The sequence below is a fragment of the Thermobia domestica genome, chromosome 17 (assembly GCF_964235325.1).
Source record: "Thermobia domestica chromosome 17, izTheDome1.hap1.1, whole genome shotgun sequence".
NCBI lineage: Eukaryota > Metazoa > Arthropoda > Insecta > Zygentoma > Lepismatidae > Thermobia > Thermobia domestica.
Window position 1 is genome coordinate 69,204,905 of NC_137470.1, and position 25,624 is coordinate 69,230,528.

General features: G+C 36.1%; 1 protein-coding gene across 3 annotated transcripts in view; it reads right to left on the bottom strand.

The window, feature by feature from the left end:
* Nucleotides 1–25,624, bottom strand: part of LOC145674687 (uncharacterized) — a 1,315,729-nt gene that overhangs the window by 1,148,876 nt on the left and 141,229 nt on the right. For all 3 annotated transcript variants that reach the window (XM_081744920.1, XM_081744917.1, XM_081744916.1), the window contains exon 2: nt 24,128–24,257. In XM_081744920.1, the coding sequence (XP_081601046.1) occupies nt 24,128–24,257 (130 nt within the window). The remainder of the gene's footprint in view (nt 1–24,127; nt 24,258–25,624) is intronic.

Here is a 25,624-nt window from a genome sequence, read left to right on the forward strand (position 1 = left end):
GCGATAATACGAGAGAGGTTATCGTTGAATAAAGGTAATATTCATTGTCCGATAACGGAGAGATTCAATTTAAAGAAATTAGAGGAGAGCCAGGTAAGAGAGGAATACCAGATTGAAGTTTCGAATAGATTCTCGGCTTTAGAAGATTCGGAGTGCACTAGTGTTGAGGATACCTGGATTGAAATTAGAGATAGCATTAAAATTTCAGCAAAAGAAACATTGGGACACGCGGAAATACATAGGAACAAACCATGGTTCGACCAAGAATGCATAAAAGTAGCAGAGATGAGAAAACAGGCAAAATTATGCTGGCTACAAAACCCAAATGAAATAATTACACAAAATTTCGCAGATATCAGGCGGGAAACTTCCAAAACTTTTAGAACAAAGAAACGCGATTTTCTGAAAGCTAAAATTAAGGAACTTTAAGATAATAGTAAAAATAAAAACATACGGGACATTTATAAGGGAATCAACGAATTTAAGAAAGGCTATCAACCTCGTGCTTATATATTAAAGAAATCGGACGGTACAGTTCTCACTGACACGGATAGCATCTTAAATAGATGGAAAAATTTCTTTGGCGATTTGCTTAACACGCAACCAAAAACTAATGTGCGTGGAGAGAAGGAGATACACACCGCAGAACCGTATATTCCAGAACCCAACCGAATAGAAGTAGAAACCGCTATAAAGAAATTAAAGAAACACAAATCTCCGGGTGTAGATGAAATTCCGGCTGAGTTAATTTTAGCTGGAGGCAAAAAATTGTGGAACAAGATACACAAACTCATTCTCCTTATCTGGAACAAGGAAGAATTGCCGCAAGAGTGGAAAGAATCAATCATTGTTCCAATTCAAAAGAAAGGCGACAAAACTGACTGTAATAATTTTCGAGACATTTCTCTTCTGTCAACATCCTATAAAATCCTTTCAAATATTTTATTAGCAAGACTGACCCCATACGCAGATGAAATTATTGGAGATTATCAGTGCGGATTCAGACGAAATCGATCAACTATCGACCAAATATTTACCATTCGCCAAATACTCGAAAAAAGTGAGAATACAATACCCCGGTACATCAACTATTTATTGATTTTAGAAAGACGTACGACTCAGTTAGGAGAGAAACATTATACAACGTTCTTACAGAACTTGGAATACCGAGAAAGCTAATTAGATTAATTAAGATATGTTTGAATGAATCCCAAAGTAAAGTCCGGGTAGGAAAACTTTTGTCAACGAGCTTTCACGTCGAAAATGGCCTGAAACAAGGAGATGCGTTGTCGTCATTATTATTTAACTTCGTTCTGGAATACGCTATAAGGAAAATCAAAGAAAGCAGCCAGCGCCTAAAATTGAACGGTATTCACCAGGTTATGGCATATGCTGATGATGTATATTTAATAAGGTATGATAGGAGAACAATAGAAAGAAATGCAGACATCGTATTAAACGCTTGCAGGGACATGGGTTTAGAAGTAAATGCAGAGAAAACTAAATACATGGAAGTTCGTCGGGACCGGAATACAGCAAATTATGGACGCGTTCAAATATTAAATAATACTTTTGAGAAAGTGGATAGTTTCAAATATCTAGGATCAATATCAACAGACGAAAATCATATTCACGGAGAAATTAAATGTCGACTAAAAGCAGGGAATTCGTGTTATTATTCGGTTCAAAATCTCTTGTCGTCGCGAATTCTGTCGAGGAATTTGAAGCTTAAAATATATAAAACGATAATCATGCCTGTTGTTCTGTATGGCTGCGAAACATGGTCACTTATTCTGAGGAAAGAACATAGACTGAAAGTATTCGAGAAAGACAAATATTCGGACCGAAGAGGAACGGGAATGGGGAATGGCGGAAACTTCATAACGAGGAACAACATAATTTGCATGGCTCACCCAACATTGTTAGGGTCGTCAAGTCTAGGAGGCTTAGGTGGGCGGGTCATGTAGCTAGAATGGAAGAAAGTAGAAACGCTTTCAAAGTCTTGACTGGAAGACCAATCGGAAAACGACCATTAGGACGACCTAGGCGCAGATGGGAGGATAATATTAACATGGATCTCGCAGAGATTGGAATACAAAGTAAAAACTGGATGCTACGTATTAGCTAAGGATAGAAGTCAGTGGAGAGGTTTTGTGAACGCGGTATTGAACCTCCGGGTTCCATAGGCCATAGAGTTAGTTAGTTAGTTATTGTGTACATAACAACGGCCTTCTCTTAAATTCTATTCCCTACGTGAACCCAGGTCCAGGGCAGAGGGGCACAAAAAGATCATTTAAAAAAATCTCCCAGTTTTTATCGATTTTCCTGTTTTTAGTGTATAATATGGACAAATGTGGTACTGTTAGAAAGTATGGTCTATCCTGAGAAAAACGAGATACGAATCATGATCACCCTTGTGAACTTGCCCCCCCCCCACCTCTCGGTACAAACGATTTCACGCAGTCCCCCACAATGTCCTAGGATCGATTTAATTGGCTCATTTGAAAGATTTTCGTTTGTACCAGATTGTACCGTAGTTTGTTTCGTTTGTACCGTTCTGGGTTATGAAAAATTAAAAAAAAAGAGGCCCAGACCACGCAGGATCCCAAATCACGACTTAATACACCGGGTACACATGACTTTTGTATGTCTTATGAAAGTACTTGGTTAGTACCGGATTGTACCACAATGAGTTTTAGTTTAACCACAATAGATTATGAAAAATTAACAAAACAAAATTGCGGGGGGGGGGGTGAACCTGGCCTCCCCACCACGTTGTACAAACTATTTAGTTGGCTCATTTGAAAGATTTTCGTTTGCACCGGATTGTACTGTTACTTGTTTCGTTTGTACCGTTCTTAATTATGAAAAATTAACGAAACAAAATGAGGGCCCAGCTCAAGCAGGCTTTCAAATCACGACTTAATACACCGGATGCACATGACTTTTGTATGTCATATGAAAGTACTTGGTTAGCACCGGATTGTACCAAAATGAGTTTTAGTGAAAAACAGATTATGATAAATTAAGAAAAAACATGGGGGGGGGCTATGTGAACATGGCCCACCACCACGTTGAACAAACGATTTAGTTGGATCATTTGAAAGATTTTCGTTTTTACCGGATCGTACCGTAGTTTGTTTCGTTTTTGCCGCCGTAGATTATGTTAAATTAACGGAACAAACTGGGGGTCCAATTCAAGCAAACATTCTAATCAAGTTTTAAATCGCAGGATACATGTGACTTTCGAGAAATTTGAATTTGTCATGGCAGGCCAACCTGGCCCGCACATCTTTGTTTCGTTTCCAATTCGAATCAAAACGTCACCAAAAATTTGTATCCAATATGTATCAATTTATAGCATGAAAGTTAGAATTTGTACCCCCATCGATTTCGAGAAATTTGAATTTTTGATGGCAGGTCAAATTGATCCACAAAACATATTTTTTTCAATTCGAATGAAAACGGTACCAAAAATTTATACCCAATATATGCCAATTTGTACCAGCAAAATAAGAATTTGTACTATGACCAGGTTGTAGACGTTGGAATTTTTGTTGGCGGGTCAAGCTGGAACGCACTTCATTTTCTTTCTAATTCGAACCAAAAATTTGTACCCAATATATACCAATTTTTACCACCAAAATTAAAATTTCTACTATCACAAATTCCAGGAAGTATGATTTTTTAATGGCGCATCAAGCTGGGCTGGAAAACTTATTTTCCTTTTCAATTCGGAGCAAAAAACTACCAAAACTTGCACCCAATATGCACCAATCTGTACCACAAAATTTAGAAATTGTACCCCGAATATTTTTTGAGAAAATTGAACTTTGGTTTGTAAGTCAATCTGTACAGCACAAGTCATTTTTCTTCTCAATTCCAACTAAACCGGTACGAAAATTTGTACCCAATTTGTAGCACCAAAATTAGAATCTCTATTACCACCAATTTCAACAAATATGCGTTTTTGTTGGCGGATCAAACTGGCCCGCACAACTTATTTTTCCTTCGAATTTGAATCGAAACGGCACCAAAAATCTGTACCCAATATGTACTAATTTGTATTACGAAAATTACAATTTGATCCCCATGAATTTCCAGAAATTTTAATTTTTGATGGCAAGTAAAACAATGCCCACACAACAAATTTTTCTATTCAATTCGAATGAAAACAATACCAAAAATTTGTAAGAATTTTTACTCCAACCAATTTCTACAAATTTAAATCTTTAATGGGTCACGCTGGCCCGCACAACTTGTTTTTCTTTCCAATTCAAAATTTGTACGCAATTTGTACCACAAAATTTAGATTTGTACTCCCATCAATTTCAAGAATTGTGAATTTTTGATGGTGGATCGAAGTTACCCTCATAACTTATTTTTCTTTACAATTTGAATCAAAACGGGACCAAAAATTTGTACCAGATCTGTACCAATTTGCACCACCAAAATTAGAATTAGCACCCGCACCAATATCTAGAAGTTTGAATTTTTGATGGAGGGTCATGCCGGCTTGGGCAACTTATTTTTCTTTCGAATTCGAACCCACACGGTATCAAAAAATTGTAGCCAATATTTACAAATTTGCGCATCAAAATTAGAATATATATCCCCACCAATTTCGAGAAATATAAATTTAGATATGCGGTTTAGACTGATCCGCACAACTTATTTTTCTTTAAAATTCGAATCAAAACTATACCAAACACCTGTACCCTATATGTACCGATTTGTACCCCTAAAATTAAAATCTGTACCTTCACTAATTTCAAAGAAATGAATTTTTTACATATAACGGGTGAATCAGAGCCGAACAACTCTTTTCCCATCCAATTCGAATCAAAATGGCACCAAATGTTGGTACCCAATATGTACCAATTTGTACGACCAAAATTAGAATTATACCCCAACCAATTTCGAGAAATTTGAATTTTTGTGGTGGAAAAGTTCTCCTGCGCTGTTTTTTTAATTCTAGTTAGAATCGAAACGGTACCAAAAATTTGCTCCCTATATGTACCAATTTGTATCAACAAAATTAGAATTTCTACCCATACTAATTTCGAGAAATTAGAATTTTTGATGGCGGGCCAGGTTGATGACAAGCTGGCCCGGACAACACATTATCTTTCCAATTAGAATCAAAACGGTACCAAATATTTGTACCCAATATGTACCAATTTGTAACACCAAAATTAGAATTTGTACCTCCACCAATATCGAGAAATTTGAATTTTTGTTGGCAGTTCAAGCTGGCCTGCACAATTTGTTTATCTTTCTAATTCGAATCAGTACAGTATCAAAAATTTGTACTCAATATGTACCAATTTGTACTACCAAAATTAAATTTGTACCCGTTATTTCGAGAAATTTGAATTTTTGGTGGCAACGTCAAGCTGGCCCCCACAACCTATTTTCTTTCCAATGCGAGTCGAAATGGTATCGAAAATATGTACCAATTTGTATCTCAAAAATTAGAATTTGTACAACTACCAACTTTGAAAAATTTGAATTCTCAATGCTCGAACCAACTTGATGTCGAAAGTTGGCTCGCCCAACACATTTCTTTTATCAATTCGAATCAAAATGTTACCAAAAAATTGTGCCAAATAGATATCAGTTTGTGCCATCTATAAACACCGAAGACAAAATTACTTTCATATTTTTCTACGGTGTGCCAAATGTTAGAAAGAATAAAGTAAAGCATTATCACAAAACAACTTGTTGGGTAGGCGGCAGATTAAATGGATAGCATTGGCATTTGTACAACTTGGTTGGGGGAGAGAGAGTCAAACATCTACATATGTTGAGGACTCCAAAATATTTATGGGTGCGTGACTTTTCTCCAACCATTTGTGAACATGGACAATATTATTTTTTATTATAGAACTCATTCAGAGGATCATTCTGTGAAGTCGTCTCCATCCACTCATATCTCCATTTCGGTAACAGAGTCTAAGTTCTAATTGTGCTTATACAAATTTTTACAAATTCAGTTCCCATCAATAATACACTACAGAGTTAAAATGTTTAATGGAAATAGTAAAAAAATCATTTGCAAAGTAGTGATGTCGAATTTATAAAAAGACGTTTCTCTTGTTTACGTTGAGATCAAATAGATCCACATATTTGAGTAAGCATTTCATTTTTATTGAATTGGTGCAGTACAATGTAATATTTTTTGCTACAAATTGTCTAAAAAATTTGGACAATTTTCATATGAATTCTGAATAAACCTTTGGCCTGGAAGAGTTGACTTGGTGATAAATTGGCCGTTCGTTGAATAACAATTTCTAATCTTTATTTGTACATGATTTTCCTCATGCAAATTATAAGCAAATTTTCCGTTCCGTTTTTATGAATTGCGGGAAAATTTGGTTGCACGTTCTCGTTCGAATCGAATACTACTTTGATTGAATACAAGAAAAGGGATTACCATGCCCAGGAAGATTGCAATGAAAAGTTAAATTTCTAGAAACTTATAGGGTTGGAAATTCTAATTTTGAGAGTACAAACTGGTACTTATTTGGCACAATTTTTTGGTAACATTTTAATCCGAATTCGTAAATCAAATATGTTGCGCGAGCCAAGTTTCGACGTTAAGTTGGCTCCAGCATTGAAAATTCAAATTTCTCCAAATCGGTAAGGGTACAAATTCTAATTTTGGTGGTAGAAATTGATACATATCGAGTACACATTATTGGTACCGTTTTCATTCAAATCGCAAAGAAAAATATGTTATGCGGGCCAGTTTCACCCGCCACCAAAAATTATAATTTCTCGAAATTAGTGGGGGGATACAAATTCTAATTGCGGCGTTACAAATTAGTACATATTGGGTTCAAACTTTTGGTGAGGTTTTGATTCGAATTTGAAACAAAAATAAGTTTGCCAGCCAGTTTGATCTGCCATTAAATTCATATTTCTTGAAATTGGTTGCTGTACAAATTCTAGTTTTGGTGATACAAGTTGTTACATATTGGCTACAAATTTTTGGTACAGTTTTGATTCGAATTCGGAAGAAAAAAGTTTTGTGCTCGCCAGCATGACCTCCTAAAATTCAAATTTCTCGAAATTGGTGAAGGTACAAATTCTTATTTTGGTAGTTCAAATTGGTACATAATGGGTACAGATTTTTGTAAGGTTTTTGATTCAAATTGGAAAGAAAGTGTTTGTGGGTCAGTTTGACCCGCCATCAAAAATTCAAGTTCCTCGAAATTGGCGGGGCTAAAAATTCTAATTTTTGTGGCAAAAGTTGTACATATTGTGTACAAATTTTTGAATAATTTTGATTCAAATTGGAAAGAAAAATAAGTTTTGTGGGCAAGTTTGACCGGCCAACAAAATTCTGTCTGACACGACCTGCCACGCTTCACGAAATTTCTTGGGATACAAATTATAGTTTTGGTGTTACAAATTGGTACACATTGGATACAGAATTCTGGTACCGTTTTGATTTGAATTGGGAAGAAAAAGAGTCGTGCGGCTCTGCTCCACCCGTTATTAAAGTCCAATCTTTTCGAAAATGATGAAGGTACAAATTTTAATTTTGGCGGGATAAATTTGTACATATCGGGTAAAAATGTTTAATACCGTTTTGATTTGAATTTTAATGAAAAATAAGTTGTCCGGACCAGTTTAACCCGCAAACCCAAATCCAAATTTCTCAAAATTGGTGGTTGTACATATTCAAATTTTGGTACTACAAATTGGTAAATATTGGCTACAAATTTTTGATACAGTTTTGATTATTATTCGAAAGAAAAGTAAGTTATGCGTGAAAGTTTAAACCGCAATCAAGAATTCAAACTTCTAAGTACTAGTGGGGGTGCTAATTCGATTTTGGTGGTATAAATTAGTACATAATTGGTACAAATCTTTGGTCCCATTTTCATTCGAATTGTAGAAAAATTGTGTTGTGCGGGCCAGCTTGTCCTCAACCAGGTACAAACGAAACAAACTATGGTAAAACCCGGTACAAACGAAAATCTTTCAAATGAGCCAACTAAATCGTTTGTACAATGTGGTGTGGTGGTGGGGGGGGAGGTTCACATAGCCCTCCAATTTTGTTTTGTTAATTTTTCATAATTTATTATGGTTAAACTAAAACTCATTGTGGTACAATCCGGTACTAACCAAGTATTTTATATGACATACAAAAGTCATGTGTACCCGGTGTATTAAGTCGTGATTTGGGGGCCTGCTTGATCTGAGCTCCCATTTTGTTTCGTTAATTTTTCATAACCCATGATGGTACAAAGGAAACAAACTACGGTACAATCCGGTACAAACGAAAATCTTTCAAATGAGCCAACTAAATCGTTTGTACAACGTGGTGGGGAGGCCAGGTTCACACAGCCCCCCGCAATTTTTTTTTAATTTTTCATAATCTATTATAGTTAAACTAAAACTCATTGTGGTACAATCCGGTACTAACCAAGTACTTTCATATGACATACAAAAGTCATGTGTACCCGGTGTATTAACTCGTGATTTGGGGGCCTGCGTGATCTGGGCCCCCATTTTGTTTCGTTAATTTTTCATAATCCAGAACGGTACAAACGAAACAAACTACGGTACAATCCGGTACAAACGAAAATCTTTCAAATGAGCCAATTAAATCGATCCTAGGACATTTGGGGGGGCTGCGTGAACTTGGCCCCCCACTTTGTTTTCTTAATTTCTCATACTACAGTACAGTACAAACAAAAATATTTGCGGTACAAACCGGCACAAACGAAGTACTTCTTATTGATATGCGGAAATCGTTTGTAGCGAGATGTGGGGGGGGGGGGCTGGTTCGCAAGGGTATCATGATCCTACGATAAATAGTAAGGAAGCAATAGCTGTTTGAGTGAAAGTTTATAATTTACTTCAAAAAGTGGAAATCCTAAAAGGGTTAAAAAATGTAATGGATCTTAGAAACTTTTCAAGCTGTGGATATTGGTAAAAGAACAAATACGTTTGCAAATGCAAATTACACAATAAATAACACGAATAATGTGACAAGGAAGGAAAGCAGAGAAACTGTTATATGGTATGACAACAAACAAAAATCACAAGCTGAATGTTTAAAGTGTATAGGAAGAAAACAAGCAATTGAGTATGTGGCGTACTGGGTAACGTTTAGTCCGGCAGTCAGCCCATGGTACCGTGCATGTGCGTCCGCATAAAATATTTTTGCATTTTCATGGCCTTTACATCCTCCTAAACAATATTAGGAAGGGTATCGCTCTTACACCCTTGGGCATTTTGCATAATACCCATTAACCCTTTCGAATCCAATGACGTTAAGCAATTTTTAGGCCTTTTTTTTTTTTTTTTTTTTTTTTTGCAAGTAGGCCTATCTACTGCTTCAACACAATTCATCAGAATTTTATAGTTCATATGTCATTCTCTTTAAAATAATGCAGTCTTTCAAATGCTATTAAGATCATACTCTTACAACGTACGAGAAAAGGGAAATTTAGAAAAAAATCGGAAAATTACTCTGAAAAAATCCCTTTTTCGACGTTTGGGGCCCTGGGTGAAAGCACGGTATCCTAATATACATTGAGGTATTGGTAATGTTCATGCCAATTATTATTTTGATATCTTATATAATGACGTTGTTATAAAATGTTTCTCAATTCTTTGTGCAAGTATAAAAAAAAAAAGTTTCACCGGTGCGTAGGTTAGGTTTTGATGCAAACTACAGGCTTTGGTACAAGTAAGCAGCTAATGTTTGATACCTCACGACGTTGTCTTGTCGTCATTATATTCGAAAGGGTTACTATGGAAACTAAGTGCTGCTATTACTGATAAATCAAATTTTATGCATACACCTCAAAGTTATTATCCTACCAGAAACTTGGCGTTGTGTAACACTCAAGGTTTTTTATCGATCACAAGCGGCTTTAAACATCTTGAAAGGGATTTGCTGCTGTCAGTAGCCAATCAGAAGAAAGATATCTTAGCTGTTGTATGTGTATACGATTGTACAGTTATCCTGTATCACATAGTGTCTGATGAAGCCAAAGAGTTAGTTGGTGAAACTGTAACACGTGTTAAATTTTAATGAAAAAAATATATAATTTTGCTCAGCAAATAATTAGTTTATATTTAATCTTAAAAGTGCTGAAGAATATGTTTTAATAGTAAGTATATATATATATATATATATATATATATATATATATATATATATATATATATATATATATATATAATTTCTGTAAAAAAAATCCTTGGCTTCCTGAAAGCATTGAACGAATTATGTGGTCTTTAGCACTGACCTGAACACTTGTGTATGAAACTAAACAACACATTCATTTTCAGAGTCACTGCGAGAAAAAAGAGTCTACAAGTCATGAATAAAATATTCGGTCTCCTCTTCGTTTACGTTTGTATTTGCAGCGGCGATTGTTTTATTTATTTATTTTTTTCGTTATTACACCGTGCTTCGTCATGACAGAGATAACACATAGTACATGACAGTTTAGTTGCATTGCAACGACAATAAGCTGTTAAGAATGGTTTATGATATGAACAACGACAATGAATCATATCAAACCCTTCTGGAGACGCCAATGCAGTAATTGATAGCAGTAGCACAAAAACAAGAGATTTCGACGCATCTTCACGGTTTTAGCCATATAAAGGGGGATCAAACTTGGGAGGCTAAAATTCGCACCCTGACATCCATATGACAGTTTGAATGTGTGCTCTACGCACATTTAACTCGAACACTTCCGTTGTAGATGAGAGACTTTTCAAATCAGGAGATGACGCAGCCTTTCGCCTTGATATCTTTGCCATCCACGCATCGACTAGTACATCAGATATATTTTCTCTCATTTTGCTTTCGTAGAAACGAACATGAAATACTAAGTTTCTTTTACAACATCGCCGATATTTGCACGAAATTTTCCAAGTAGCTTGAGTTTGTTGCCGCAGTGCACTCCCTTTTTGATGCCAGAACACTGGGCAACCGTGTCTCACCCTGAGAGAGCATGCGCACCTGGAAGATCTAGAAGAAATGCCTTATCTTTTTCTACGCTTGCACCAACGTCGATAACGGTCCTGATAGTCCACTGCTTTCTATAGTTAACATTCGCGACAGTTTAAGCGTGAGAAGGAAGTACATGAGAAGTATGAAAAACATCGGTATTGTCGCACGTAACTGTGATACTCTTCACTCCCTTTTGGGCAATCCTCTCTACTTGCTGCACTATGATCATATCTGCTTCTTCGTATGTTGTCCGCAAATCAGTTCTGTGTGCTATCTCTTTGGAGTGAGGTCCTTTCCAGTTATGACTAATTTATAGTCCAAATTACTGATATGAACATCAGTTAGAAGTTGCTGGATAATTAACTCTGTCAGTTGTCTCTTGTTTTCAGTGACAGTAAGTACATTTTCCGGGATGAAAGTGATGTTCCCAAACTCGGCTTTTGCCTCCTGCTACCAAACTGGCCAGCTCGGGCCAATCGTGTGACACTATTAATGCTGTAGTTGCAGTATCTGTCGAATACCTAATACACATTAGAGAACCTTGTCTTCTGAAATACGTATTCACATACGTTACTGGAATAGCCATGAACAGTTCCATTGTTCGGACAGTCTACTACCCACAGTATAGTACTTTCATCAATCACTGTATCTTCTGGTCTGAGGATTACTCTTGCAGATGCATCAACTTTTAGCTGATTCATCAAGAGTGGCTTTGCCTTTGTTATTCTCATCTCCCGGTAATCATCAAACATGGCAATTGGTACGGGGGCAAGTTCATGTTTGAGGACAGGTTGAAAATTGATGTCTCTTGGCCCTTGTATTCCAGGAACACGAGAGCAGATCAACGTGGCATCACATACATCTCTAGTTTCAACGCATATGGACTTCCTGTTAATAGACATTGTTATAAATTTCTTTGGTATGGAGAAACCTGCCTGCCAAGAAGCTGAATATTAAACCATTTGATCCATTCCAATATTCAACGCATTGTGAATATTCACTTTTCTGACGCGATTCTGCCAGTGACTACGTTCGTAAGAGATTGGGAATGGTCCTTCGTGTCAAACGGATCAATACAGTTTCTAGCTTACTCTTGAGTTTCTCTCTGTCAATTCTATCTGCTCGAATCCTTGCTGGTTTCTTTTCTTTGTGAGTAGTGACTTCATTCCTCTGACTGTCGTTGATCAAGTCGGATAGATCTTGCAAAATACGACTAAAAATCCGCATGCTGTATGCCCACGTCTTCATACTTTCTGGTTTTATTGTCAGTCCGATGATTCCACGGGATCCTTTACCGTATCTCGTAAATGTCGTTTCGATATACATGTCAGACCAAATGCCGTTCCACAGCCCTTCCTTGTGGTGCATGACGTGCTCCTCTTCCATGAATTTCTTTAGTACATCACCATGATATTTTTGCATTGACTACAAATAATACAAACCGTACCCTGTATAATTGTGATGACCAGCAGAAAAGAAATAATGCAGCATTTGCTTTACTGCCCACAGGTGTAGTGGCCATTCACTTTCACGTTCAACTCTCACAAATACCATAATAATAATAATAATAATAATAATAATAATAATAATAATAATAATAATAATAATAATAATAATAATAATAATAATAATAATAAAAACAGACTTTACTAAATTTTCCACACCATAGTTTGGATGTAGAGCTGATTGATGCTTTTTTTGTTTTTTTTTTAATATAAGTTCTTCCTTTGAATTTACCGCAAGAAAAATAGGTCTCTAAACTTCTTCAACAATCAATTGAAGAGATTTGAAATTCTATGGGAACATATTACCAGATAGCATTTTTGGAACACTTCCAAATGCTGCCTTCAAAATATCTTCAAGACCATTTCATGTCATCAGACATCCAACGCAAACAATAAAGATCATTAGTCTGTGCATTTCCCCAAGTTTTGGAATGAAAGTTGAAAACCGTTTGGGGTAAAACCATCTGATGTGCACAGCCAACTTGTACAGTTGCTGGTCGTTTGTGAATATAGTCACATTTTGTCTGCACATATTGGTAAGTCGTATGTCCTCAACCATTGCTGTGAACATAGTGTCGAGGTTTGCAGGATCCATGTCTATTAAGGTGGTATATATGGCTCTTGTGGCTGTTAGAGAGTCTTGTCCTTGCTGGCGGCACAATTATGTATTAAATTTATCAAATTCTAGGGTATCGTGCTCAGTTACTATCCGTTTTATAAATTGGAAATCAAAGTCTCTACGTCTAATTAAGGGTGTGCCGTAAAATGATTGTCTATAGAAATATTTTTTTCTTACTGGCAAATTAATGTTTTCTCGTCCCACGCATACTGTATTTCCTATGGTTAATATAATTTCTTTTTGAATTTTCTGTATATACATAAATTGTACATTATTAAATATGGACTCAACAACAATGGTAAACTGCTCAAAGTATTCTTTGACCGTTAAAATATAGGTGTAGACACCTATATTTCTATGATAGAACAAGATCTTGGAGAGATATAAATGAAAATAGAAGTTCCGTTAATGGCGATAGCTTTTTGTACATACATAAATTTTACATTATTAAATATGGACTCAACAACAATGTTAAAGTGCTCAAAGTATTTTTTGACCATTAAAACATAGGTATACACACCTATATTCATATGATAGAACAAAAAGTTGAAGAAAGATTAATGAAACTAGAAATTCCGTTAATGGCGGCAGCCATTTCATATTAACGTGTTTTATACAAATTGCCCAAGGGTATTACGGCGAAACCCTTCCTAATATTACTTGGTAGGGTTAAGAGATTATGAAAACGTGAAAATATTTTATGCAGACGTGAATGCACGGTACACTCAAAATCAGGGGTTTGACGGCCGGACTAGTTCTAATCTACTAATCAGCTGATCCATGTTCGAATCATCGTCAAATATACCTTTTTTTTCTTTTCGTTTAAGGAACATCAACTACTTGTAGTATTTACTTTTTTTTTCTTTTCGTAGAAGGAACAGCCATTACTTGTAGTATTAGAGTTTTAGATAATGTTTCATTCTGTTAGATTTTTTCCTTATTTTTTACTAAGGTAATAATATAATACTGCAAGTATAATTCTATCTATGTAGATCAAAAGTAAGGATGTTCTAGATTTCTTTCCATTAATAAAATATAAAAATAAGCTTGCATCCGAAACTAAATATACAAGAAATTGAAATGAAAGTAGCAAGTCTGCCAGCTGACTCAACCAGAATTTATGTCTCGGGTCTATATGTCTGTTCGACTATCTGTCTGTCTCTTTCGCCACAACTTTCGTAAAATTTATTTCGTTTTAATTAAACTTGGTATATGCTTTGCCCCAATCTTTGAAAATAACTTTGTTTGATGTTGCAAGAATCTATCAAAATAAGGGAGTAAATGGGAATAAAATTATCTCCATGCTGCAGGTTTTCAGATAGAGAAAATAATTTTCTGGTAGAAACTATCTAAACAGGATTTGAATTCGATGAAACGTAGCACATACTTTCTTTAAGGTATCCCACTCATTCCCAATGGTTGTAGTTGAAACCGATGAAGGATAAGTTGGTGAAAGATGTGTTTTCAAAACTCCGAAGTTTCATTATTGAAGTACCATGATACTAAGATAATAATTTTCTTTGATAACCTAACAGCAATGATTCGATTCTAATGCAATATGGCATATACTTTCTATTAGGATTTCCAATCACCCCATGCATGAGGCTAAATTTTGTCAAGAATTTAAGAGTGAATGATATATATATATATATATATATATATATATATATATATATATATATATATATATATATTCGTAATAATATTCATTCGGAATATTAGTCCAGGTCTCGTGACTAACATATATTTGGGTTTGGTGCACGCGATGTAGGGTGCAATTCCCGGGAGACAACACAAAAAGTTAATTTTACAATCATCCATTTTCATTAATTGTTTGTCTTATCTAGCCTAAAAGGTATAACAATGGGACATTAAACTAAAAAGTTTCATTTTATTTCATGTTACGCCATGCCTGGAACTTTTAAACATGCTGACACTAATTAAACCACAAACGAATTACCCCACTGGGTTTCCACTTTTTGAGGTAAATTGTAGACTTTCACTCAAACAGCTACTGCTTCCTTACTATTTATCGTAGGATCATGATTCGTATCTCGTTTTTCTCAGGATAGACAATACTTTCCAACAGCACCGCATTTTGTCCATATCATACACTAAAAACGGGAAATCGAAAAAAACGGACGATTTTTGAAAAAAAAAAATACCTACAAAAAGTACCTACCTGAGCTACTGATGTAAACCTAATTTTTAAAAAGTTCGGTTTAACAGAACGACTTTATATACGAGTTCTGTTATGTATTAACCCTGTCCGTACATTCTTCCAGGAGATAAAATATCTCCAGAACTACTTGATCTTTCATCATTAAATTTGGTGAGTTTAAAAGCTAGGAATCCATTTCGTTTCTCTGGCACATTTTCAAATAGGAAATGGTAGAAATTAACAACTTTCCGTTTAAACGTTAATCGTCATAAAGTAAAAACGGTAATAAATAGGGAGATATATTAAGCGTCCCAGAAATACATCACATCTCTATCTTTAACTCCTTAGCAAAATCGGAAGTGTTCCGGCTGGAGTTCATGTGGTTTGGAATCCACGTTAATCAGTAGCTCTCGTCTCATATAGCCTCGCTGCTGAAAGGGACATTAAACTCAAAATCAACTCAACTCAACTCAAAACCGGAAGTGGTACAATATCCGCTACTTCTTCCGCGTTCAATAAGGCTATACATAGCGCAAGAACGATAAGAGATATAACGAGAATCAGTTTTTTTTTTTTTAAATATAGAATCTACAAAGATAACCAAGAAAGTTCTGTCACTTTTTCATCCAACACTTTCGAACATCGATATGTCACATAAGACGTATCAGGAAGATCAAAGCTAGTCTCCATCAGCATCGACGACCTTCTGCCATCGTTCTAGAAGGTCATGTATTCCATTGCGGTAGAACTTTGTGGGACGTGAAGCGAGGAAAGTATCAAGCGCATTTTGCTCCTCAACAAGAGATTTGAACTGGCGTCCTATAAGATGATTGTCCAAGGAATGGAATAGTTGATAATAGGACAGTGTAATGCCCGGGGAGTACAGCGGATGCTATAGTGTTTCCTATCCAAGGCGGAGAATGGTGTCCTGGGTCATCTTAGACACGTGGGGCTTAGCGTTGTCTGTAACACGAGGATCCCTTTGCGATTTAGAAGTGCTGGCTCCAGAGTTTCGAGCTTTTCTTGAACGCGGATCAACTGCTGACAGTACACAGTTGCATTGATGCTCTGACCAACTGAGAGTGGTTAATGATGCACGAAACAGCGAGCAGTTCAGCAAACACACAGGAGGACGTTCTTCTGGTGCAGTGTTGGTTTCGGCTGTTTTGGAACTGGTTCAAGAAATGCAAACCAATGATGACGGCGCCGTAGAAGCTTCGTACAGGACCCACTTATAATCACATGTCAACACCCTGTCCAGAAATGGCTCCTTCCTCAAACGAGAAAGCAAAGAAACACAGCTGTATGCCCGCGTTGCCTTCTGACGCGGAGTCAGATCATGTGGGACTCATCGACCCAACTTATAGTGCGTCCCAAATTGATGGAGGTGCTGCCGAATGGTTTCTCCACTCACACTCAATTCTAGTCCCACTTTCTCACATGTCTGCCCACTGTTCGCCTCAATTGCTGCCTGAAGAACTTCATTTTGTGCATGTGTTGGTCTCGGCACGTGGTGAATCTTCGAGTGTTTCGTCACCGTCCTTAAAGTTGTTAAACCGGCGCTGCACTGTCCGCGTAGTCACAACATCCTCATCAAAGGCCTGGCATACTTATCGCCCCACTGCAGCGGCGTTTGACTCCCGTTTGAACTCGCAGAGCATGCCCTTATGATTTTCTGTGGAGGTCCAATGTTCACTCTTTCGTTACGCAAGTTCACGGTGTCTCTGAACTGCTACAACCAGGTAATAACCCACACCAACAACTGGCCTTTTCCTTATCTCCATTCGCATTCAACTCACAGTGTGAGGGCCAATGGAACACAAACCTTCTCACTAAACGACATAACTTTTTTGGTTACATTTATATTTAGCGTTTCAAGAGTAGGTACCATCTTCTATCTTAATGCTTTATTTAAACCGGAAGTGGCAAAAATTAGCCACTTTCAGTTCCAGCGTTGATCATTATAGAATGGAAACAGTAATAGATAATTAGAAGCAAATTTCTGTAGTTAATTAAGCGTCTTAAAATTATAATCCGTCTCCACTTTAATCTCTTTATTGAAGCCTAAAATGGCAGAAATGAACTACTTCTGGTTGTAAAATTTGTATGTATGGAATGAAAATGGTAACAGATAGCGAGAACTGGTTATCTGTAATCGATTAAGGATTTCAAGAATATATTTCATATCCACTCTAACCTTTTTATTGAAACAGCACATGAAACAGCAGTGGCATAAAACTATGAACTTATGGTCTTAGCGTTGATTACTATAGAGTAAAAGTGGTAATATATATGGAGAATCGGTTTCGTGTAATCAATTAAAAGCCCCAAGAATGAATGTCATTTTCATTCTAATGTCTATAGTAATATCGAACCGTCTCATATAGCCTCACTGCTGAAAGGGACGTTAAACTCAAAATCAACTCAACTCAACTAATATTGAAAGTGACAAAAATAATCTGCTTCAGGTTTTAAGTTTGATCGTTATAGTGTGAAAATGGTGACAGATAACAAGAAGAGCTTTTCTGCAATAGATTTAGCATCTCATCAAGCATACATTTGATATCCATTATTTTCTCTGTAAGTAGCATTGAAACTATGAGTGGCAAAAAACCAAAATCTTCCAGTTTCAACGTTGATCGCTATAGAATAGGAACCAGTGGCATATACTGATTTGATGGCTTGGGCTACCACTAACTTTTATAACACTAACCTATGTAACCTTTTATACTACTACTACTACTACTACTACTAATAATAATAATAATAAACAATTTATAATAACAATAGTAATAATAGCTCTCCCTGTTTTGTAGTAATGAGTAATCGCTAGGGGGGCTACTTCCTCTTTAGTAACGCCTATGCCGTTCTTATCTTTTTTTCTTTTTTTTTTCTTTATCTGTTTGCTACATTCGAAAAAAAAATACTTTCCTATTTTGTTAATTGAAATTTACTTTAACGATCTTTCACACTATTAAGCTTGTTTCTATAACTACTCCACTGCACGACGAAATGAAAAAGACACACACATTGTTTCTTTCATTCTCTTGCGAGAGGTAGCTCCATTACATCACTCACCACCGCCCCGATTTTTTCGGGACAGTCTCGATTTTGGAGAAAATGAGTAGCTCCCGAAGTTGCTGTGTCGAGACTTTAAAATGTCTCATCCTTCATGTTTATTGATGAAATTGGTGACTATTATTATCATTATTATTATTATCATTATTATTATTATTATTATTATTATTATTATTATTATTAGTAGTAGTAGTAGTAGTAGTAGTAGTAGTAGTAGTAGTAGTAGTAGTAGTAGTAGTAGTAGTAAGAGTAATAGTAGTATTGAAGTTCAGTTTCTACGTTCTTATACCGGTACAGTCCTTAAAATAAGAAAGAGACTTTCGGGGCCGCGGTGGCTCAGTGGTAGAGCGTTCACCTCTGGTGCTTGGGGTCCTGAGTTCGATCCCAGCCCCCGCCAAGTGAACTTTGTGGTGGACAAACACCGTGTGCGTGGGTTTTCTCGGAGATCTCCCGTTTCCTTCCACTTTCTTCATTCCACCATTTCATTCATTCCTCATCATCACCGTCTCCTTTAGCCTCACCGGCATAAGCGTGAGACGTAAAACACAGATTTCATTTCATTTCATTTCAAGAAAGAGACTTAAAACACACTATCCTTTTATCGAGAACATAAATATGATTTGCTCTTCATTAGAAAGACTTTTATTATCTTATTATTTATTAGTTTTATTATCATATTAGTTATTAGTTACTCTACTGCACCCGAAAAGACAATAAAGTAATTATGAAATACAACCACCTATATATTCAGGGGAAAAATGGTAGAACTAGATTATTTTTTTTATACGAGAAAAGTACAAATGAAGTATAAGATCAAATTGTGCTCCTTCGTGGCTAAGCGGTTAGTGTATGCGCCTTTGGCGTGGGAGATCCGGGTTCGATTCCCAGTGGGAGCTCATGTGGTTCGGATTTCACGTTAATCAGAAGGTCCCGTTTCACATAGCCTTGCTGCTGAAAGGGATGTTAAACACAACTGCAATTTAACCCAACTATAAGATCAAGTTTTTATCCTACATCAATCATTTTCCTCTTAAACAAGCATAGCTTTATTCAGAAAGTGAACAAATGTATGTTAAGTTAGGATGCTTTGAGTTCTGGTCCGGAGCCCTTGGATCCCCGTGGCCGCGCCCCTGTGTTCAAGTTATAAAGAACTCCGAAAGGGGATTAGCAACGAAGAAGCCTTAGTTTGTAAAAGCCTTCGCAACGTAACGCAAATAATGAAACATGTAATTAAAACTATGCCGACTATCGCAAAACACTATAAAATATAGAATTTGCATTGCGTTGAAGAAAACTCCTACAGAACGAAGCTCAGTATGTCCGAAACAGTTTCCAGAGATTCCCAAAATGCGCTTGCAATACTCGTATAACTTCCATTTAACCGCTCACGCCAAGAAACCGATTAATCTAGAGGCAACTGGTATTCTCAGGCAGCCTTGTCGCATGCTGTAGGTGAAGGTGGAGGGAAGGAGAATGCGTTGATTGCACGATTCTTCCAGTAGCCCTTTTAGGATCTTGGCTTTTTTGGGTATTTTTTAGATTTTCAGTCAAGCAGCTACTACATCGTCACTATTTATTCTAGGTTCATGGTTCATACCTTATTCTCTTTAGAATATAGCATGCTTTCAAATGGTACCACTTACATGTCCATACCCTATACCAGGAGAGGGAAAATATGAGTTCAAAAGAAAAATTTCGGGGAAATTTTTTTGTCACACTTTGGAACCCTCTGGAACTGCCCTGTTTGAACGTAGAGATTTCAAAAAATCTTATAAATACTACTCGGTAGACTGAATGTGTGTAGAAAAAAAAATTAAAGCTTCTATCTTGAATAGTAATGGTGGGAGAAATTTTATCAAGAATCCCCACAATGCCCCAGATTACCATAAAAGACCCTGATCTCAGGTAAAAAACAATCCTGAGACATCCTTATTTACCCTAGGATCATAATCCGCCAGTCATTCTCTTCAGAATAGAACTGCATTTCAGACGGTATCATTCACATGTCTCCATCATGTATCTGAGGCGGGAAATCCCGAAGAAAGGGATTTTTTGGTTAAAATATCCGTTTTTCAAATTTTTGCCCCTCTGAACCCCCGCCTGTTTTAACGCAGAGATCTGAAAAATTTGATAAAACTAGTCGGTGGACTGAAAGTTTGTGCAAATTTTCAATCTTCTAGGTGCAAAAGTAAGCCCGCAAAAAAATATATACATATATATACCGACAATATCCCATATTCCCGTATACAGAAGGATATTTTGTAAAAATTCACTGAAACATCCCTAATTACCCTGGGATCATGGTTCGCTCAACATTCTCTTCCGGATAGAACTGCCTTTCAGATAGTACCATTTACGTGTCTCCATCATGTATCTGAGGTGTTAAAATAGTGAAAAATGTTTTTTTTTTGTAAAGAATTCTTTTCTTTTTTTAACCTTTTCCCCCTCTGGACTCCCCTTCTGCTAACGCAGAAATCTGAAAAAAACTTATAAATACTACTCGGTAGACTGAATGTTTGTGCAAAATTTCCATCTTCTAAGTGCAAAAATAAGTACGCCAAAAATAATGAACATATGCCTAATAAGAGAAGTCGTGACGTCATCACCTCCTATGTCTCGACGCAGGAAGGTGCGAAACCATACATAACGTGTTCTACAATGCCTCTGGACTTGAAAAACAAAAGAAAAAACGGACGAAAAAGCTCAAATAGGAGAGTTGTAACGCAATGTACCAATGCAATGTCTGCAGCGTTGCGTAAGTTTATTTTGTTATCTTCTTACGCTACTGCCGGTAGGCCACAAAACACGCCAGTAGTAGAAGCGGTAATAGATAAAGAAAAGCGGTTTGCTGAAATTAATTAAGCATTCCAGGAATACATGTCATCTCCACGTTTAATTCTCTAGTAAGTCCGGAAGTGGTAGAAACGATTACTACTTGCGTTTCAATATTGATCTGCATAGAGGAAAACACAAAGAGATAGCGAGAAGTGGTTGTATGAAATCAATTTAGCGTTCTAAGAATATAAGTACCATCTTTTCTGCTATCTTTTTTTCAAACGAGAAGTGGTAAAAATGAACCACTTTTGGTTTTAGTGTTGATTGTTATAGAGTAAAAACGATCACAGATTGGAAGAAGTGGCTTTCTGCAATCAATTAAGCGTCCTAACAATATATTCTATCTCAACTTTAAACTCTCTACTAAAAGCAGAAGTAGTATATATATCTCCTAACTGTGTTGGGAAACAGATTTTGCAAGGAAAAAGAATAATACCGACACACACAAAAAGGTGTTGTTCGAGTTATGTACTGATACAGTGGGGGAATGTGTTGGGAAACAGATTTTGCAAGGAAAAAAAATGGATAAGATAATTTAATATGTGCTAAGAAAAAGAACTATTAATTTTTTTTTTTTTTTTGAGAAAACAACCTTGCCTAAGGGACAAGAGAGACTTCGTAATTATTAGAAATATAACTTAAGTGTGATAAATTGGGAAGATATAAGGAGGATACAGGCGGGCAAACGAAAGGACGGAAGCAGCCAAAGACGAGGGGAAAATTCAGTCATGTGGGTGAGAGGACACCTAACATTCATGTAAGACCTTTTTCCCTTGCAAAATCTGTTTCCCAGCACATAACATTTCTGATTCCAGTAACAAATGAGAAAATATCATAGCATATAAACCAAACTTCATCATGTGCTGTGCACATAACACTGGTACTTCTTTAAAGAAAAATATTAACTGATTTTTCAAAAGTGCTAAGATCAGGAAACAAAAAATGTAGACAGCAGAAGTAATTGCAATGATCTATAAAGCACAAAATATTAGTGAAGTTCTAGAGAATACAAAATGACAAGAACTGCTAAAAGCAGAAAATAATATAAAGCCGCTTAATAATATTACTGTTCTCAAGACGAATTTCAGTAGACCCACGTAGCGTGGTGACTAACGCTCTCGCCTTCGGTGCAAATGGTCCCAAGTTCCGTTACGGATGGGAGAACACAGTCGAAAAAGTCTAACAAGCTTTTTTCAGGCCAACCATCCTGATAATTTGCTCGCCGAGGGACGTCATCCCTCAAACTTGACGAGCTAACAGCCATAGATGCTGAAAACCCAGAAATCTAAATCCTAAATCCCTAAAATAACAATTTTTCACGTGTGTGTCATGCTAAACAAATTAATACTCAATAAAATTGTTACTGAAACTATAATTTTATACTAAATTATTACTATTATTATTATTATTATTATTATTATTATTATTATTATTATTATTATTATTATTATTATTATTATTATTATTATTATTATTATTGCCATGGCACAAACTTTAAATAAAAATAGTAACTTTGACAATAACTTATTTCCCGTTTTATATTATTTTATCTTTTATTGGCGTGGGAGACTCGGGTTTGATTCCTGGCGAAAGCTCATGTAGTTTGGTTCTGATCTCACGTTAAGATGTCATATAGCCTCACTGCTGAACGGGAGTCTAAAGTCCAATATAATCTTGGAATGGAAATCACTAAATTTCGCCCACACAAATGTCACTTTTACAGAATCATTTCAATTATATGCGAAATAGAAGATCTTTAAACAGTCAGTAAAAATATAGAGGTAACTTTGGAGAAAGATTACCTCAATTAACTCGTTAATTTATCTTTAGAGAGAAATGTAATAATTCAATAATTATTCTGAAAGTGTAATGGTGAGGTGATACGAATATTTAACCCAAGGACATATTGACATCTTTGTGCTTAGTTGCTACTTCTGTATTCTCACAATATCACGCTGTCTATTATTGCTGAGGAATTATAGTCTGTGACCGTGTTTGAACTTTCAGTGATACTTCAACAGAATTCTTATCTAGAAATCCAATACAAATCCCTCTAATTTCCGAACAGCAGACAATATTCAATTAACATCTAACATGCAGTACTGTATGAATTTGTGATTTTGCAACATTCTGTTGATATATACAGGGTGTCTCAAAAGTCTCCTGACATAGGGTAACTCTGTTAGTATCAGAGTTACAATAAAATGTAACGGGGAAACAGTCTCTAAATATAATGTTTTCAATCTAAAATGAAGGATTTTTTTTTTAATCGGACGAGCCGTTTAGGCTGTACACACCTTATGTTAAAGTAAATGCAACGTTGCCATTTACTTGGGGCTGGAAGAGGGAAGGACGTGACGGGAGGTGGACAAATTTTGTAAGAATATGGTGAATGGGGGCGTGTTTGAAATGGGGCTGACCATCGACACGTTAGCATAACAGACAGTAACTTCATTCACGTATGTTGTGAGTCCAGGTAAATGGCAACGTTGCATTTTCATTTAATATTTGGGATATAAAGAGTGTACAGCCCAAACGGCTCGTCCGATTTAAAAAAAAAAAAGAAAACTTTACTTTATATTGAAAACGTCATATTCAAAAACGTTTCCCCTGTTACATTTTGTTCTAGCTCTAACAGAGTTACCCTACGCTAGAGGACTTTTGAGACACCCTGTATGTATATATACTTTATTGATACTCTGGGAACATTTTAATTTTTTGCCAATTAAAAGATGACGCTACCTTTCCAAGTTCGATCGCTTCGATATATAATGCAAAAGTAGCGAATCATTTCTGATTCTCAGTTATCTAATTCAATACTGAAAGTTAATATCAAAACATATTTATAATAAGAAACGTCACAAGTAATCATTACTACCATATTTGTCAATATTCACCATTGCGTTCTGCAATGATTAGTAAATATTTTCAATACTCACCAATAAATAGAACTAGGAACTCCACCACTTGGCATAACTTCAACGGTTAACGTGACGTCAACTCCTGCATTAACTAAGCACTTATCCGTCTCCGCCACAAGAATTGGTGGAGTCGATTCAGTCGCCGCATCTAAATAAAAATAAACAAATAAATGAGAGTAACCCTAAACTTCTTTCCTACTTAATATGTTAACTACTTTCCCACATTTTAAAATAAGCAAATATCGCAATGTATTCAGTGCTCTTTGAATATCTTTTAAGCATCATTTTGTCACGTTCTTCCACGTTCACATTTGCGTTCCATATTTTAGGTTGAAATATCTGGAAAAGTAACTAAAAAGTCTCCAAATTTTTGCATGTCTTGACATCACACCACAAATCCAGAAATATATTTTCTTTCAAAGTAGAAATTAGATTGAGGGACCATTATATACTATACATGGGCGGCGATCCTGGGGGGCCAAGGGGGCCCGGGCCCCCCAAAGCTCGTGTGGGACCCCTATTGTATTTATGAATATACAATATTTGGCATAATTTGAATGCAATTTGTCTTAAAATCCTCATATATATACTTTCTGCATCTGAATGGGTTCCCCAAAATTTACAGAGAAATCGGCGCCCTTGACTATACCCAGACCAACCCTAAATCCGGTGAGGAAGACAACTTGAGGAGAAATAGGGTTATTTCCTCAACTGTCTATTTCCCCAACTTTCCAGAAAGGTGTCATTTCCTCAAGTGCTTATCTTTCTTCTTAATCTGATGATCATTTAACCAAAAGAAGGAGAACAACTTCTGAAATTCTTAACTAATACAAGAAAGAAGAGGGGTGGTACTTCGTTGCTGGCTATTTGAGCTGTTGCTGATAACTAGGGTTGCAGGGTGTCAAATAAAATCATACTTTATCGAACAAAATTGCATATAATGTTACTGGTTTTATAATATTAATCCAACTGAAAATGAACGTAAGGTATGTCTGCAGAGTATGAAATGTCTGTTTTACAATGAATTCATTGAACTGTTCTTTAGAAACAAATCTCAAGGCAGAATCACTATACGGATTTATTCTTTAAATCCCTTAAATCTAAAAGTGCTGGGTAAAGTATTGTGATATGGAACAAGTCACACGGACAGTGAGAAGTTACATTAATCAATTGCCGAGTTTCTATTGACACTGTTGGAACCATGTTCTTCCAATATTTGTTGAATAAATTAGATATTATTATCACTTTTGAAGGAAATGATCTATTTTAATTCAAACTTTAGTTCATTGGTCAAACTTTCTGTTGACACGTAAGCTTACTAGTAGTTTTGTGTAAGATCAAGTTAAAAGAGTGTGAGGTAAACAGTTTGCGCTGCTCTTTTCAATCGTGAGATCTTGGATTCAAATTTCAAGTCTGTATATCCTGATTAGGCAGGCTAATTTTCTCAGTCTTAACACGATGATACCTTCCTGGCTGGCTTTTCCCCAAATTTTCTTTTACTTGTTAATCTTTCAA